The following is a 14,535-nucleotide window of genomic DNA, read 5'->3' on the forward strand; positions in this document are numbered from 1 at the left end:
AAAAAAAAAAAAAAAAGAAAAGAAAACTGATGATGACATAACAGACCCCTACAATGATCCCCACACCAAGTCACATCCATAAGGCTCTTGTTACCTTGGCTGAAGCTGGCCGCTTCCAGTTCAAGTACTGCTCTAGTTCTGTGCCCTTAGCCCGGGCCCTGGAGGAGTCAAACACTTTCCTCTTGGACTCCCGCATCCTGCTGCAGACGGTAGAGTGTCTCTCCAGCCTGAGCAAGAGGAACCTGCGCCCACAGTGGCTGCACTCGCCCAGTTGTGGCTCTTCAACGGAGCCGCGGGAACCTGAGGGGTCTGGTGCCGTGGACAGGCTGGAATTTCTGGCGGATCCCTGCAAAGAACCGCCTGGCGTTTCTGAAGGCGGAGAGAACTTCTCCACCGACGGCTCTGAGACTCGGTCTCGAATTTTGTTATTGCTTGCCACCAGCCTTTCCCTTTTGAGCCTCTGGATTCTATAATCAGAGAGCTGGAATGGACTCGAATTTGGTTGAGACCATCCCCAAGCTTCATCCTGTCTCCTGTCTCTACCGAATTCTTCCTCAAACTCAGAGTCTGGGGAGAAGATAGGTTTGTACGTGGTGTTGCTATTATCACCTTTAACTCTTCTCCTGGGTAGTATAATTTTCTGTAGCTCTCTGTTTTCATTTTCCTTGGCCTGTTCCTTTTGCGTCTGGATCCTTCTGAGTTCCTCCTCTGTCTTCTTCAGCTTTCCCCTCAGAAGAATCTGCTTCCTCCGGATTTCCTCCTCTAAGTTCTCCCCTGCAGCTTCTAGTCTTCGGATCTGCACGCGCTCAGTCCTCTCGAAGTTTACCGCGGCCCTCTCCTCCTGCACCACAGCAGGAGCAGTACCAAGCACAGAAAAGTTGACCTGGCCCCTCACACCAGGGTTGCTGGATGAAAACTCTCTCAGCTCAGGGGGCCTTGGGTAGACATTCTGGTCCCCATCCGTGCCAGCCTCACTCATACTGCCCGACTTCCGATGGACCACAGGTTTCAGTGGGTACGCCCGGTCCACCCCAACTCGTTTCTTTGTAAAGGGGATAAAGTCCTGGTTATTGGCTTTGGGATACCAGGATTGAGGGCATGACGAGTAAAACGAACACTTTCCTTGGCCCTGGGAATCACTTCCTGGATCTTGCTGGCTGATTCCAGTACCGTGGGGATAGGAGTAGCTCCGCGCTTTTGTGTGGGTGTTCCATTTGGGGTGAGGGTAGACTTTATTCAGCGTCAACTCTTTGTTGCTCAAAAGCTTCTTCTGGAAACTGTTCCTCAGGTGCCCCTTCAGGGACTGCTGGGAAGAGTCACCTTGTTCGTTAGAGTCTTGCTTCGTTGAGTGGGGCCCTGGAGCTTCTGTTGCATTATGTGGGAGCATAACGCCCACAGGATGTGAGGCCAACTGGAGACCAGCCATTCGGGGCTGACGCCTATGGGAGATTTAAACCAGATACATGGGAAGAGTTTGTCTGAGATTCACTCTTGGCTGCTAGAGCAAACTATTTCTACATTTGCCCTGCCCACATTTCCTGAAACTTTTTTTTTTTTTTTTTTTTTTTTTTTTTTTGAGACGGAGTTTTGCTCTTGTTACCCAGGCTGGAGTGCAATGGCGCGATCTCGGCTCACCGCAACCTCTGCCTCCTGGGTTCAGGCAATTCTCCTGCCTCAGCCTCCTGAGTAGCTGGGATTACAGGCACGCGCCACCATGCCCAGCTAATTTTTTGTAGTTTTAGTAGAGACGGGGTTTCACCATGTTGACCAGGATGGTCTTGATCTCTTGACCTCGTGATCCACCCGCCTCGGCCTCCCAAAGTGTTGGGATTACAGGCGTGAGCCACCGCGCCCGGCCCTTCCTGAAACTTTTCTAGGGACAATGGTGCTCGATCTGCCAAAGTTTCCCTTCAGTAAGCATTCGGTGAGTGATGATAATGCATAAGACACTGTGTTAGGCCCTGAGGATAGAAAAACGAAGGTGCCACAGGTGTTCCTGCTACCTGGCTTTCTTTCCTCCAGCACCAGCCTCTGCCACGCACAGTAATACTCTATAGTAGGTGGAAAAAGCATCGGATGGAAAGTCAGGACTTAGGCTTGTAACAGGACCAGCGACTTCTGCCTTGCTGGGCCCCGTTTCTTCACCTGTAAATTGAAGGGTTCCCTCTGAGTCCAGCCTCACCATTTTACAGGTGAGAAAGCTGTGCCCCAGAGGTACTGACTGGCACAAAGAGCTCTCAGGTCTTCCCGCCTATTGAAACTGCGCTTGATTCCAAAGAGCACAGAGGCTGCTAGGGCCTGGAGCAGGTGCCTAGCTGGCAAATCCTCATCCCAGGAGTCCCTGTGGCGCATACAGTAAAAGTTTTGTAGCCTGAGCGTTGAGGCCACCTGACCTGGCTGCGGCCAGTTTTAGATCCCGAAGGCCGAAGTCACGTTCTGTCCCGAACGGTCAACTGGGGCGCCCCCACTGCGGACTCCGCCTTTGGGGACAAGCCCTCTCGCTCTCCTGCCCTTCGGGCCCTTGGGAGGTGGAGATGCTAACCCCAAGTCTCCCCGCCCTTCTGCGTACCTCAGGCCCTTGGGCACAGCTCCTGCTCAGGGTAAACCCCAGGCCCCAGTTTCCCAGATCTGACCTCCCCCTCGACCGACGGCAGCGCAGGCGCTCTCAGCTGGGCTCTGTTATTCCCGGTGCCTGGAGACGGAGTCACGGGCGCGCCGAGCCCCGCCCCTCGCCGCGAACTCCCCGGGGAGACGCGCGCAGGCGCCGTGCACCAGCGACCCCGGGCGGCTGGGGGTTGGGGTGCGGTCAGTCCGGGCGTCACTTGACCCAGTGTCGGTTCAACTCTGCAGCTCGGTCCAGCCCTGCCCTCGGGGAACAGGGGAGGGGCGGGAGAGTCTTTCTGGGGCTCCATCAAAGAAGAACTTGTACTTTACTGAGAACGATGCTCCCAGACCCTAGGGCGTGCCCTTCTCGGGCAAAGGGCGGAGGCCCTGGCTGCGCCCCCGCGCGTTTCCGCCGCAGGATGCCGGCGTCCGCCAGCCTGGCGGGAGCGGGGCTGCTGCTGGCCTTTCTCGGCGCGCTCGGCTGCGCCGGGCGGGCCCCAGGTATGGCTGCACGCGCGCGCTCCCTGCTTGTCCTCGCCAAGGCTTTGGAACTTGCAGTCAACGTTTTTGCTACGCAGTATCTTTCCGGGGTAGCTTTTGTGGCCAATCTAATTATTTTGATATTATAATGTTTTACTCTCACGCGGTAACTCTGGCCGTCTCCACTTAGGGCCCAGGAATGACTCAGCCAAATGTAATGATAATAAAAGTTAACTACCAGATCGAAAATAATCAGTATAACCTGGTTTCAACACTAAATGATACTCTGTAACTTGTTGACATCAAAAGAAGGTTTATTTTTCTTCTTCGCTTCGGTTCATTTGTGTAAACCGTTTGGAACAGGCAGTTCACTTTTTCCCTGTAACTGCTCAATTCATGCACATGGAAAATAATGTAGACAGCAGTCAACAGTATTAATACTTCAGCATGTCACATTACAGCTGTTACATGTTACAAAGAAATTCCTTGGTGGACCCTCCAGGTCAGTCCTGTTTTTGTTTTTAATTCTTCCTTATCATCCCTAGTTGACTCCACCGCCTCTCCATGCAACTTCAGACATTCCCCATTCAGGGTCCCAATTATCAACCCCCACAGCTGACCTCGGCAGAATTTACCAGCTTGTCTGTCTGTCTCTCTCCCTCTCTCTCTCTTTCTCTCCTGTCTCTCTCCTCTCTTTCTCTCCTGTCTCTCTCCTCTCTAACTCTCTCTCTCTCTCTCTCTCTCCTGTCTCTCTCTCTTTCCCTCTCCTCTATGAGAAAGAAGGGCCACTTTCTTTCCATGAGTTCTCCGCCTCCCAGGTTCAAGAGATTCTCCTTCCTTAGCCTCCTGAGTAGCTGGGACTATAGGCACAGGTCAGCACGCCCGGCTAATTTTTGTATTTTTAGTAGAGATGGGGTTCACCATGTTGGGCAGAATGGTCTCAATCTCTTGACTTCATGATCCACCCGCCTTGGCCTTCCAAAGTGCTGGGATTACAGGCGGGAGCCACCATGCCCAGCCCCGAATTAGTTTTTTTCAGTACCCTCCAGGAATTGACTTTGTCACTTTACCCCTGCATTTTTTAATTATTATTTTTATTATTATTTTTTTTTGACTCAAAGCTCTGCTGAATACCCCTGCATTTAGTTCTTGTTTTTGTTTTTTGGGGTTTTTTGTTTGTTTGTTTTTGAGACAGAGTCTTGCTCTGTTGCCCACGCTGGAGTGTAATAGCACTATCTGGGCTCACTGCAACTTCTGCCTCCCCGGTTCAAGTGATTCTCCTGCCTCAGCCTTCCACTAGGGGACTACAGGCATGTGCCACCATACCCAGCTTTTTTTTTTTTTTTTTTTTTTTTTTTTTTTTTTGTATTTTTAGTAGAGACACGGTTTCACCATATTGGCCAGGATGGTCTCGATCTCTTGACCTTGTGATCTGCCCACCTCAGCCTCCCAAAGTGCTGGGATTACAGGTGTGAGCCACTGCACCTGGCCTTTTTTGTTGTTTTCTGCTTTTTTGTTTGTTTGCTTGTTTTGGTTTGGTTTTTTGTTTGTTTTGAGACAGAATCTTGCCCTGTTGCCAGTTTGGAGCAACAGGCCTGTGGCCCTTCTTTCTCATAGAGGAGAGGGAAGGAGAGGGAAAGAGAGAGAGAGACAGGCTGGAGTGCAGTGGTGCAATCTTGGCTCGCTGCACCCTCTGCCTCTTGAGTTCAAGTGATTCTCCTGCCTCAGCCTCCTGAGCTAGTATTAAAGGTGTCTGCCACTATGTTTTGACTAATTTTTTTCTATTTTTTTAGAGAGGGGGCTTCACCATGTTGGCCAGGCCGGTCTTGAACTCCTGACCTCAGGTGATCTACCTGCCTTGGCCTCCCAGAAGTGCTGGGATTACCAGTGTGAGCCACTGCGCCCGTTCTTTGTTTTTGAGACGGGGTCTCACTCTGTCACCCAGGCTGGAGTGCAGTGACACAATCATGGCTCACTGCAGCCTCAACTTCCACGGCTCAAGCAATCTTCCCACCTCAGCCTCAGGAGTAGCTGGAACTATAGGTGTGTGCCCTCCACACCCAGCTAACTTTTTTTTTTTTTTTTTTCTGTAGAGACAGGGTCTCCCTTTGTTACCCAGCCTGGACTCCAACATCCGGAATTAAGAGATCCTCCTGCCTCAGTCTCACAAGGTACTGAGATTACAGATGTGAGCTACAGCACCCTGCCTGCATCTTATTAACTTCAAATTGTACCTCTCCATAAACTCCATCTCTTTGGTTTTAAAAGATACTCAACTTTCCCCTCCAAAACAAACTTTACTTCCTTTGACCTAACTTTCATTTTACAGTCTCATTCATTTCTCCTCTTCTCCCCACAAGACTTCTTAATGGGAATCTCCACATTTGCTGCCCCCATATCCTCATCTCCCCCTCATTGTCCAGCTCACTGGGGCCTGGCTTCTACTTTCTCCACTTCATTTAACTGCAGAGCTACCAGTGACCTTCCAAAGACAAAAGCTTCATTTCTTCATCCTACTCATGTGACATTATTGATTTTCCACCCACTTAGAACGCTCTTCTCAGTTGCTCCTGTGCCCTCTTGGTTTCTTCTTTCATGTCCTTGCTCCATTTTCTTCCAAGTCTCTGGCATATAATATCTTTTCCCCATCTGCCCCCTAAGTTTGTGTTCTGAAGCCCTCAGATTTCTTACATATATATGTAGTTCCAGACATTCCTTTCTTTAAAGATTTCAACCAAATGCTGAAATTTCAGGTTTCACCTGTGTTTAAATGACAGCCAACTTAGCTTTAGTCTTTCTCATAAGTTACAGACTCAAATTTAGGACTGTCCATTTGACACCTCCACAAGATTGTGCCTCAGGAACCTCAAATTCTGTATGATAACATAAACTCATGATCCTCTCCCTTTCTCAGATCGGCTTCTCCAGTGTGCCTGTTCATGCCCACAGCATCAGTCTTCCATGCTTCCCTCTTTGTTGCCTCTTCCTTATTTTCTTTTTTTGTTTGTTTATTTTGAGACTGAGTTTTGCTATTGTTGCCCAGGCTGGAGTGTGATGGCACGATCTCGGCGCACCGCAACCTCCACCCCTGGGTTGAAGTGATTCTCCTGCCTCACCCTCCTGGGTAGCTGGGATTACAGGCATGCACCACCACACCCAGCTAATTTTGTATTTTTAGTAGAGATGGGGTTTCTCCATATTGGTCAGGCTGGTCTTGAACTCCCAACCTCAGGTGATCCACCTGCCTTGGACTCCCAAAGTGCTGGGATTACAGGCAAGGGCCACTGTGCCTGACCATTGCCTCTTCCTTCTAACTGATCACAGGTTTTATTGAGTTTACTGTTTTAAAAAATTTGAGACAGTCTTGCTCTTGTCACCCAGGCTGGGGTGCAGTGGCACGATCTCAGCTCTCTGCAGCCTCTGCCTCTCAGGTTCAAGCGATCCTCCTGCCTCAGCCTCCCTGGTAGCTGGGACTACAGGTGCATGCCACCACTCCTGGCTAATTTTTGTATTTTTAGTAGAGATGCAGTTTCACCAGGTTGGTCAAGCTGGTCTCGAACTCTTGACCTTGTGATCTGTCCGCCTCAGCCTCCCAAAGTGCTTGGATGACAGGCGTGAGCCACCGCACCCAGACGAGCATTAATATTTTTTAAAGATTCCCCAAAGATCCTAATGCACAAGCAGGGTAGTGAACCTCTGGTCTAGCCACAACTGACTACTTGTACTTCTTCATCTCCATGGTTCTACCTTACTCTAAGCTCCATGGACTGAGAGCTGGTAGAGCATGTCATTCATGGGAGTTGACTCTGGACTGACTCTCTGGAACTACATCCCAGCTCCATCACTTACTGGCTGTGTGACCTTGGATTAAATGATGTATCCTCCAAGAACCCTTTCCCAATCTTCCCAGTCAGAATTCATTTCTTTGCTTGTTTGTAATATTCTCTGTTCTTGTTATAGCACAGGGCTGGTTCCTGATGAGCTCTCAATGGATTTTCCAGGAATTAAATTACCATGTCGTACATTTTATTGTCATTACTTGCATGCATATATCCCCCTTACACTAAGTTAAAAACTCTTTAAGGGAAAAGATTATATATAATTCATCTTTGTATATCTTAGAGTGCCCATACATATTAGACACTCAGTAGGTTTTGAATTCTATAGAGACACTTTTTTTTTTTCTTGAGACAGAGTCTTGCTCTGTCACCCAGGCTAGAGTGCAGTGGCATGATCTTGGCTCACTGCAACCTCTGTCTCCCTCGTTCAAGGAATTCCCTGCTTCAGCCTCCTCGTAGCTGGGATTACAGGTGCCCGCCACCACACCCGGCTAATTTTTGTATTTTCAATAGAGATGGGGTCTCACCATCTTAGTCAGGCTGGTCTTGAACTCCTGACCTCATGATCCACACACCTCGGCCTCCCAGCGTGCTTGGATTACAGGCATGAGCCACCGTGCCCAGCTGAGAAACTATTTTTTAAATGAATTTTAGAGAAAGAAATACCATCAGCCAGATACTCTGTTTAGAGTTATTTTCAGATATTGCCAAGCACAATATTCAATCCGGCTTGTCCACCACCAACCCTCCACCTCCCAACACTAACATTTTATGATTCTCTAGGATATGGATCCTCACTCTGTAGCAGGAAACTAGCAGATTGATGAATTTCCATGGCTACCATCACAAATCCATCTCTCATTGCCAAGTCTGCCAACCTGGCATATTCATGTAAGGAGTCTTATGTTATGAAGGGGTGTAGTGTATACAAGCAATCCACAAAGGTCCAATAAACACCACAGTTTTTTTTTCCACACATATTATGAATCATAAGGGTAGCTGGATTCAAATGTTTACACATCAACTCTATTTTAATCATCTTCATCCAAATCCCCTGACAATTCCCTTTTCCCAAAATAAATACATGTCGTTTGGCCATTTGACCGATTCGACTGTAACTCTGGAGCCATGAGTTATTTTGCTTGTGCTCTTACTTTATTTGTTTAGTTATTTGTTCAAGCATTATTTGACATTTTCATAGTAAGGGAGACCAATGGGTAGTTTCCAGAAGCCCAGAAGGAGAAATAACCTCCACTGGGACCTCCTGTGCACTTATGTCCCTTTATCCCCTATTCCAGATTAGTTATGACCCAAAATTTAAGGAGAACTGAATGAAAAGGACAGAAAGGTTACATGTATCCTACTCAACCTATTTATAATGTTTATTTTTATTTATTTATTTATTTATTTGAAACAGAGTCTTGCTCTATCACCCAGGCTGGAGTGCAGTGGGGCAATTTTGTCTCACTGTAGCCTTCACCTCCCAGGTTCAAATGATTCTCCTGCCTCAGTCTCCCAAGTAGCTGGGATTACAGGCACCCACCACTACACCCAGCCAATTTTTGTATTTTTGGTAGAAATGGGGTTTCACCATGTTGGCCAGGCTGGTCTCGAACTCCTGACCTGAAGTGACCTGCCCGCATCAGCCTCTCAAAATGCTGGGATTACAAGCTATTTATGGTATTTAATGTACACTGTTTGTCTCTCACTTCCAGAATTAAGCTCCTCCAAGACAGGGATCCTGTTTTGTTTACTAACGTTTGCCAGGTCACCTAGAACAGGTGCCTGGCACACAGTAGCTGTCAGTCGGTATTTAACTGAATGTATCCCAATGTACTTCTTCGTCTATGCCTTTTTCCCCATTAGAAAATGAGAAGAGGGGTGCGCTTGGTGAATGAAATGGGATGAGGGCAAGATGTGTGGAGGCCCAGCCGAGATCCTGGACAGATCCCCAACCCAAAGCTTTTTGGGTTGCCGAGCAACCGCGTCCTGAAGTTCCCATCTTCTGGGCGGGCTCGGGCCGATGCGCCGTCTCTGATTGGTCGTGCGGAGGTGATGGGCATGAGAGATAGCGAAGGGGCAGCTGCACACTAAACTTCCGGGCGCGGAGGTTTGCGCGCCTTGGTGAGCCGTTGGCGAGGTGGTCCCTGTGTGATCCCGGCGGCCGGCGGGGAGGACAAGGAGGGTGAGCCGGGAGGGGTCCCCGGAGTGTGCCTGTCAGGTCGATTAGCACTAAAATGTTAATCGCAGGGGATTCTGGGGGTTAGTAGCTGGGGATTCTGGTAGGGAGAGAGCGGGAGCCGGCATGGATGTCAGGAGGTCGTTGGTTAGCAGGTGATTTCCCCAGAAGAGGCTTCAGCCGGCAGCTGCGAACCGAAGCCTCCTCTCCCGGCGTCTGGCTCCTCCTTCACACACGCCTTATCACATCCGCTCACAGCGACTCGCAGTGGTTAAGGACGGACAGGTGTGGGTGTGGCCCTTTCTGACTCAGGCTTGCGGGTCCTGGAATAGTCCTTCACTCTTCTGCTTTCCTGGTTTCTGACAGGTTTGAGCATGGCAGAAGGAGACACCCTGATATCAGTGGATTATGAAGTTTTTGGGAAGGTCCAAGGGGTGTTTTTCCGCAAGTATACTCAGGTATGTGGCCTGCAGGCTTTGGGGACGTAACCTAGGTTGCGAGCATGGAAACAAGGGACATGTTCCTGACAACTGTGAACTGGAAGCTGCTGGCTGTTTGGTAGCTGCATGGCAAAGAGGGAGTTTGCAGAGCAATGAGTAGAAAATGCTGTGCAATCGGTAAAACGTGGTGTAAATTGAAGATCATCCTGCTGTTATTACTGGTCTTTTTCTAACAGTGGTGCCTGAGCATCTAGACACACGTATTAATGAGCTTCTCTCTTCCAAGGGGAATAGAGGGTGTTCCCAGTTCTCGCTGTTGTGGCATCATCAAACCAAGTCAGATTTCTTAGAGGAAGGCTAACATTGACCGATGACCTGATGGCATTTTTATAACTTACGTAAATGCTTCCTCTGTAGCTGCTGCACTTTCTTCAGACCTTTCTCCAAGTTTCCCTCAATTCTCCACTTAATTGCTTTCTATTCTTTTTTGGTTTTGAAAGAACATTTACCTTTTCTAGCTGATGTCTTTCTTATTAAAAACTCTTAACCCATTCCAGAATAGGGGATCTGAATGTGGAGCCTGGTATTCTTACTAGAGCAATAAGGGAGTATTTGAGGGGATGGACAAAGTGTTGGCAGCCTCTACCTCTGCTTTAGTGTGGCTAATCTTCCCTCAACAGGCACACACAAATGCAAGCTCGTTTCCTCTGCCTTCTGCAGGTATTGGCTACTGCTTTCCCAGTATGTCTCTAACCCCACAGACAATGAGTTAGAACTGCAGGACTTCTTATGTGTCTCATTCCTGGGACTGTGGTACTTAAAATTCAAATTCTAACCTGAATCTTTGAAATATGAGTGTGAATTGTCAGTACCTCTTTTTCTCTTTTTTTTTCTGGAGTATGGTGGCACAGTCACAGCTCATTGCAGCCTCAACCTCCCAGGCTCAAATGATCCTCCTTCCTCAGCCTTCCAAGTAGCTGGGAACACAGGTGCATGCTGCCACACCCAGGTTTTTTTTTAAAATAGAGAGCTATGTTGGCCAGGCTGGTCTCAAACTCCTGACCTCAGGTAATCCACCTGCCTCAGCCTCCCAAAGTACTCGGAGTGAGCCACCGTGCTTATTCTAAATATTTAATATAAATGGAATCATTCAAATGTGTCCTTTTTTGTGTGACTGGCTCCTTTCACTTAACATATTGTTTTCTAGGTTTATCTACAGTGTAGCATGTATTAGTATTCCATTCCTTTTCATGGTTGAATAATATCCCATTATATGGATATACCACATTGTTTTATCCATTCATCAGTTGATGGAAGTTTGAGTTTCTGATTTCTGGCCATTATGAATAATAATGCTGTGAACACATAAGCACATATTTTTGTGTAGACGTTTTCAGTTCCATTGATTATGTAAATACTAGTAGATTGCTGGGTCATATGGTAACTTTATGTTTAACTTTTTGAGGAATTGCCGAACTTTTCCAAAGTAGCTATACAATTTTATGTTATCACTGGCAATGTGTGAGAATTCCAATTTGTCCACATCCTTGCCAACAGTGGTTACTGTCTTTTATGTTAGCCATCCTAGTGGGTATGAGGTAATATCTCATTGCGGTTGTTTGTTTTTCAGGTATTAATACATTTAAAAGGATTTGATATCCTGGTCAACATGGTGAAACCCTGTCTCTACTAAAAAAATACAAAAAATTAGCTGGGCATGGTGGCATGTGCCTGTAATCCCAGCTACGTGGGAGGCTGAGGCAGGAGAATTGCCTGAACCCAGGAGGCGGAGGTTGCAGTGAGCCGAGATGGCGCCATTGCACTCCAGCCTGGGTAACAAGAGCAAAACTCCGTCCCCCACCAAAAAAACAAAAAAAACAAAAACAAAAACAAAAGGATTTGAGTCATATAAGAAATGTCCTCCAACTACACTGGAAGTAAACCACATAAAAAAATAAAAAAGATAACTGGAAAATCCCTAAATATATGGAAACCATATAGCACACTTATTTCTAAAATTGTGGTAGAATACATAAAACATAGAAATTACTGTTTTAACCATTTTTAAATGTACAATTCAATGGCCTTAAGTACATTCACATTGTTTTTTTACATCTACAGAATGCTTTTCATCTTGTAAAAGTGAACCTCTGTATTCATTAAACACTAACTCTCCATTTTCTCTTTCTTCCAAGCCCTTGACAGTCATAAATCTACATTCTATTAATTCAACTACTCTAGTTACCTCATATGAGTGGAATTTGACAGAATTTGTCCTTTTGTGGCTGGCTTATTTCACTTAGCATAATATCCTCAAGGTTCATTCGTGTTATATCATGAAAGTAAAAACAATTTCCTTTCTTTGTAAGGCTGAATAATATCCTGTTGTACGTGTATACTTTTGGGGTGGTTTTGATTTGCCTTCCTAATGACTAATGATGTTGAGCATCTTTTCATTTTCTTATTGGCATATTTGATGTCTTCTTTGGAGAAATGTCCATTCAAATCTTTTCCCCCATTTTTAGTTATTTGCCTTCTTATTTTTGAGTTGTAAGAATGTTTTTGGCCGGGCACGGTGGCTCACGCCTGTAATCCTAGCACTTTGGGAGGCCAAGGTGGGCGGATCACCTGAGGTCAGGAGTTCAAGACCAGCCCGGCCATCATGGAGAAACCCCATCTTTAAAAAAAAAAAAGAATGTTTTTATCCTGGATACTAGTCCCTAAACAGATACATGATTTACAAATATTTTTCCCATTTTGTGGGTTGTCTTTTTACTTTCATGACAGTGTCTGTGAAGTACAAAAGTTTTTACTTTTGATGAAGTCAAATTTATCTGTTCTTTTTTTTGCTTGTACTTTTAGTGTTATATCTAAGAAATCTTTGCCTAATCCAAGGTCATGAATGTTCATGCGTGTGCTTTTTTGTTTGTTTTGCTTTTGTTTTTTGTAGCAACTAGGTTTCACCATGTTGCCCAGGCTCATCCTGACCTCAAGCAATTTGCCCACCTTAGCTTCTCAAAGTGCTCGGATTACAGGTGTGAGCCACTATACCCAGCTGTCATGCCTATGTTTTCTTCAAAGTTTCATAGTTTACACTCTTAGATTGAGGTCTTTGTTCCAGTTTGAGTTATTTTTTATGTGATGTGAGTAGGAAATCCAGCTTTATTCTTTTGCATATGAATATCCAGTTGTCCCAGCACCATTTGTTGAAATGAGTATTATTTCCCACATTCGTCACGGCACCTTTTTCAAAAATCAACATAATGTAAGGGTTTATTTCTGGACTCTCAGTACTATTCCATTCATCTGTATGCTGTCTGCTATAGGTTTGTTTCCTTCAAATCTCATGTTGAAATTTGATCCCCAGTGTTGAAGGTGGGGCATAATGGGAGGTGTTTGAGTCATGGGGGCAGGTCCCTCATGAGTAGATTAATGCCCTTCCTGGGGGGTGGAACGGTCAATGAGTTCTCACTCAATTAGTTACCTCAAGAACTAGTTAAAAAGAGTCTGGTACCTTACCCCTTCCCACCCTTGCCTCCCTTCCTCTTTAACCACAAGATCTCTGCACATGCAGAATCCCCTTTGCCTTCCGCCATGAGTGGAAACAGCCTAAGGCCCTCACCCGATGCCAGTGACAGTCGTATGCTTGTACAGTCTACAGAATCATGAGCCAAATAAACCTCTTTTCTTTATAAATTACCCAGCCTTACCTACGTAGTTCTTTATAGCAACATGAAACAGACTAAGCCATTATCCTTAGGCCAATACCATACTGTCTCAGTTACTGCAGTTTTGTAGTAAGTTTTGAAATTGGGAAGTATGAATCCTTCAAGTTTGTTTTTCCTTTTCAAGATCATTTTTAGCTATCTTGGGTCCCTTATGTTTCCATGTAAATTTTAGTAACAGTTTTTCAATTTCTGCAAAAGCACTGGCATTTTCATAGAGATTGAGTTGAATTTGTAGATCAATTGGGGAGTGTTATCATCTTAACAATATTAAGTCTTCCAGTCCATCAATAAGGAATGTCTTTCCATTTATTTTCTTTAATTTCTTTCAAGAATGTTTTGTAGCTTTCCGTATATGTCTTGCAATTCTTTTGTTAAATTTATTCCTAGACAATTCATCTTTTTGATGCCATTATAAATGGAATTGTTTCCTTAATTTCATTTTTTAGGTTTTCGTTGCTAGTGTATAGAAATACAATTGATTTTTGTATAACAGTCTTATATCCTACAACCTTGTGAACTGTTTATTAGCTCTAATATGTGCCTGTGTATGTTCCTTAGGACTTTTTGTATACAAGATATGTCATCTGTAAGTAGAGGTAGTTTTACTTTTTCCTTTTCAGTCTGAATGACTTTTCTTTTTCTCTGCTGTAGATAGACACTCAAGTATAACACTGGGTAGAGTAGTAACAGCAGATATCTTTGTCTTGTTCCTGATCTTAATGGGAATGTTTTCAGTCTTTCACCACTAAGTATGATGTTAGCAGTGGGTTTTTCATAGATCTAGTTTGTTGAGTATTTTTATTATAAAAGAGGTATTGGTTTTTGTCAAATGATTTTTTTTGCCATCTATTAAGATGATCATATAGCTTTTGTTTTATTAATATGGTATATTAAATTGATTACTTCTTGTGTATTGAACCAACCTTGTATTTTTGAAAGAAATCCTAACTTGTCATGGTGTACAATTCTTTTTATATGTTGCTGGATTTGGTTTGCTTGTATTTTGCTGACAATTTTTGCATCTCTGTTCATAAGAGTATGGTTTTTTGGTTGCTTTTCCTTGTGACAACTTTAGTTTTTTGGGGGGTTATTTCTTTTTTCTTTTACTTCGGGCTTTTTTTTTCCTCCTTATTTTTTATCTTTATTTTTTATCTTTGGTTTTAGTATGAGATGCTGACTTAATAGGATGTGTTGGGAGGTGTTTCTTCCTTTTTTTAATGCTTAATTCTTGTTTTGGATCCTCTTCTATTTTTTTGGAAAAGTTT

General features: G+C 45.1%; 2 protein-coding genes across 8 annotated transcripts in view; one reads left to right on the forward strand and one right to left on the reverse strand.

Moving 5' to 3' along the window:
* Positions 1-6,894, reverse strand: part of ZC2HC1C (zinc finger C2HC-type containing 1C) — a 12,733-nt gene extending 5,839 nt beyond the window's left edge. Inside the window, exons 1-2 of one of the 4 annotated variants that reach the window (XM_017528625.2) lie at positions 6,890-6,894; positions 95-1,432 (exon numbers count right to left, since the gene is read on the reverse strand). In XM_017528625.2, the coding sequence (XP_017384114.1) occupies positions 95-1,426 (1,332 nt within the window). In that variant the 5' untranslated portion in view covers positions 1,427-1,432; positions 6,890-6,894. Of the gene's footprint in view, positions 1-94; positions 1,539-2,580; positions 2,727-6,889 lie in introns of those variants that run through there. The other 3 variants (XM_037738532.1, XM_017528624.2, XM_017528626.2) reach the window with 3 other exon arrangements.
* ACYP1 (acylphosphatase 1) overlaps positions 2,635-14,535 on the forward strand; it is a 14,882-nt gene continuing 2,981 nt past the window's right edge. The window contains exons 1-3 of one of the 4 annotated variants that reach the window (XM_017528629.2): positions 9,030-9,108; positions 9,258-9,387; positions 9,469-9,560. In XM_017528629.2, the coding sequence (XP_017384118.1) occupies positions 9,477-9,560 (84 nt within the window). In that variant the 5' untranslated portion in view covers positions 9,030-9,108; positions 9,258-9,387; positions 9,469-9,476. Of the gene's footprint in view, positions 3,106-8,997; positions 9,109-9,257; positions 9,388-9,468; positions 9,561-14,535 lie in introns of those variants that run through there. The other 3 variants (XM_017528627.2, XM_017528628.2, XM_037738533.1) reach the window with 3 other exon arrangements.

The sequence above is a fragment of the Cebus imitator genome, unplaced genomic scaffold (genome assembly GCF_001604975.1).
Source record: "Cebus imitator isolate Cc_AM_T3 unplaced genomic scaffold, Cebus_imitator-1.0 Scaffold54, whole genome shotgun sequence".
Lineage (NCBI taxonomy): Eukaryota > Metazoa > Chordata > Mammalia > Primates > Cebidae > Cebus > Cebus imitator.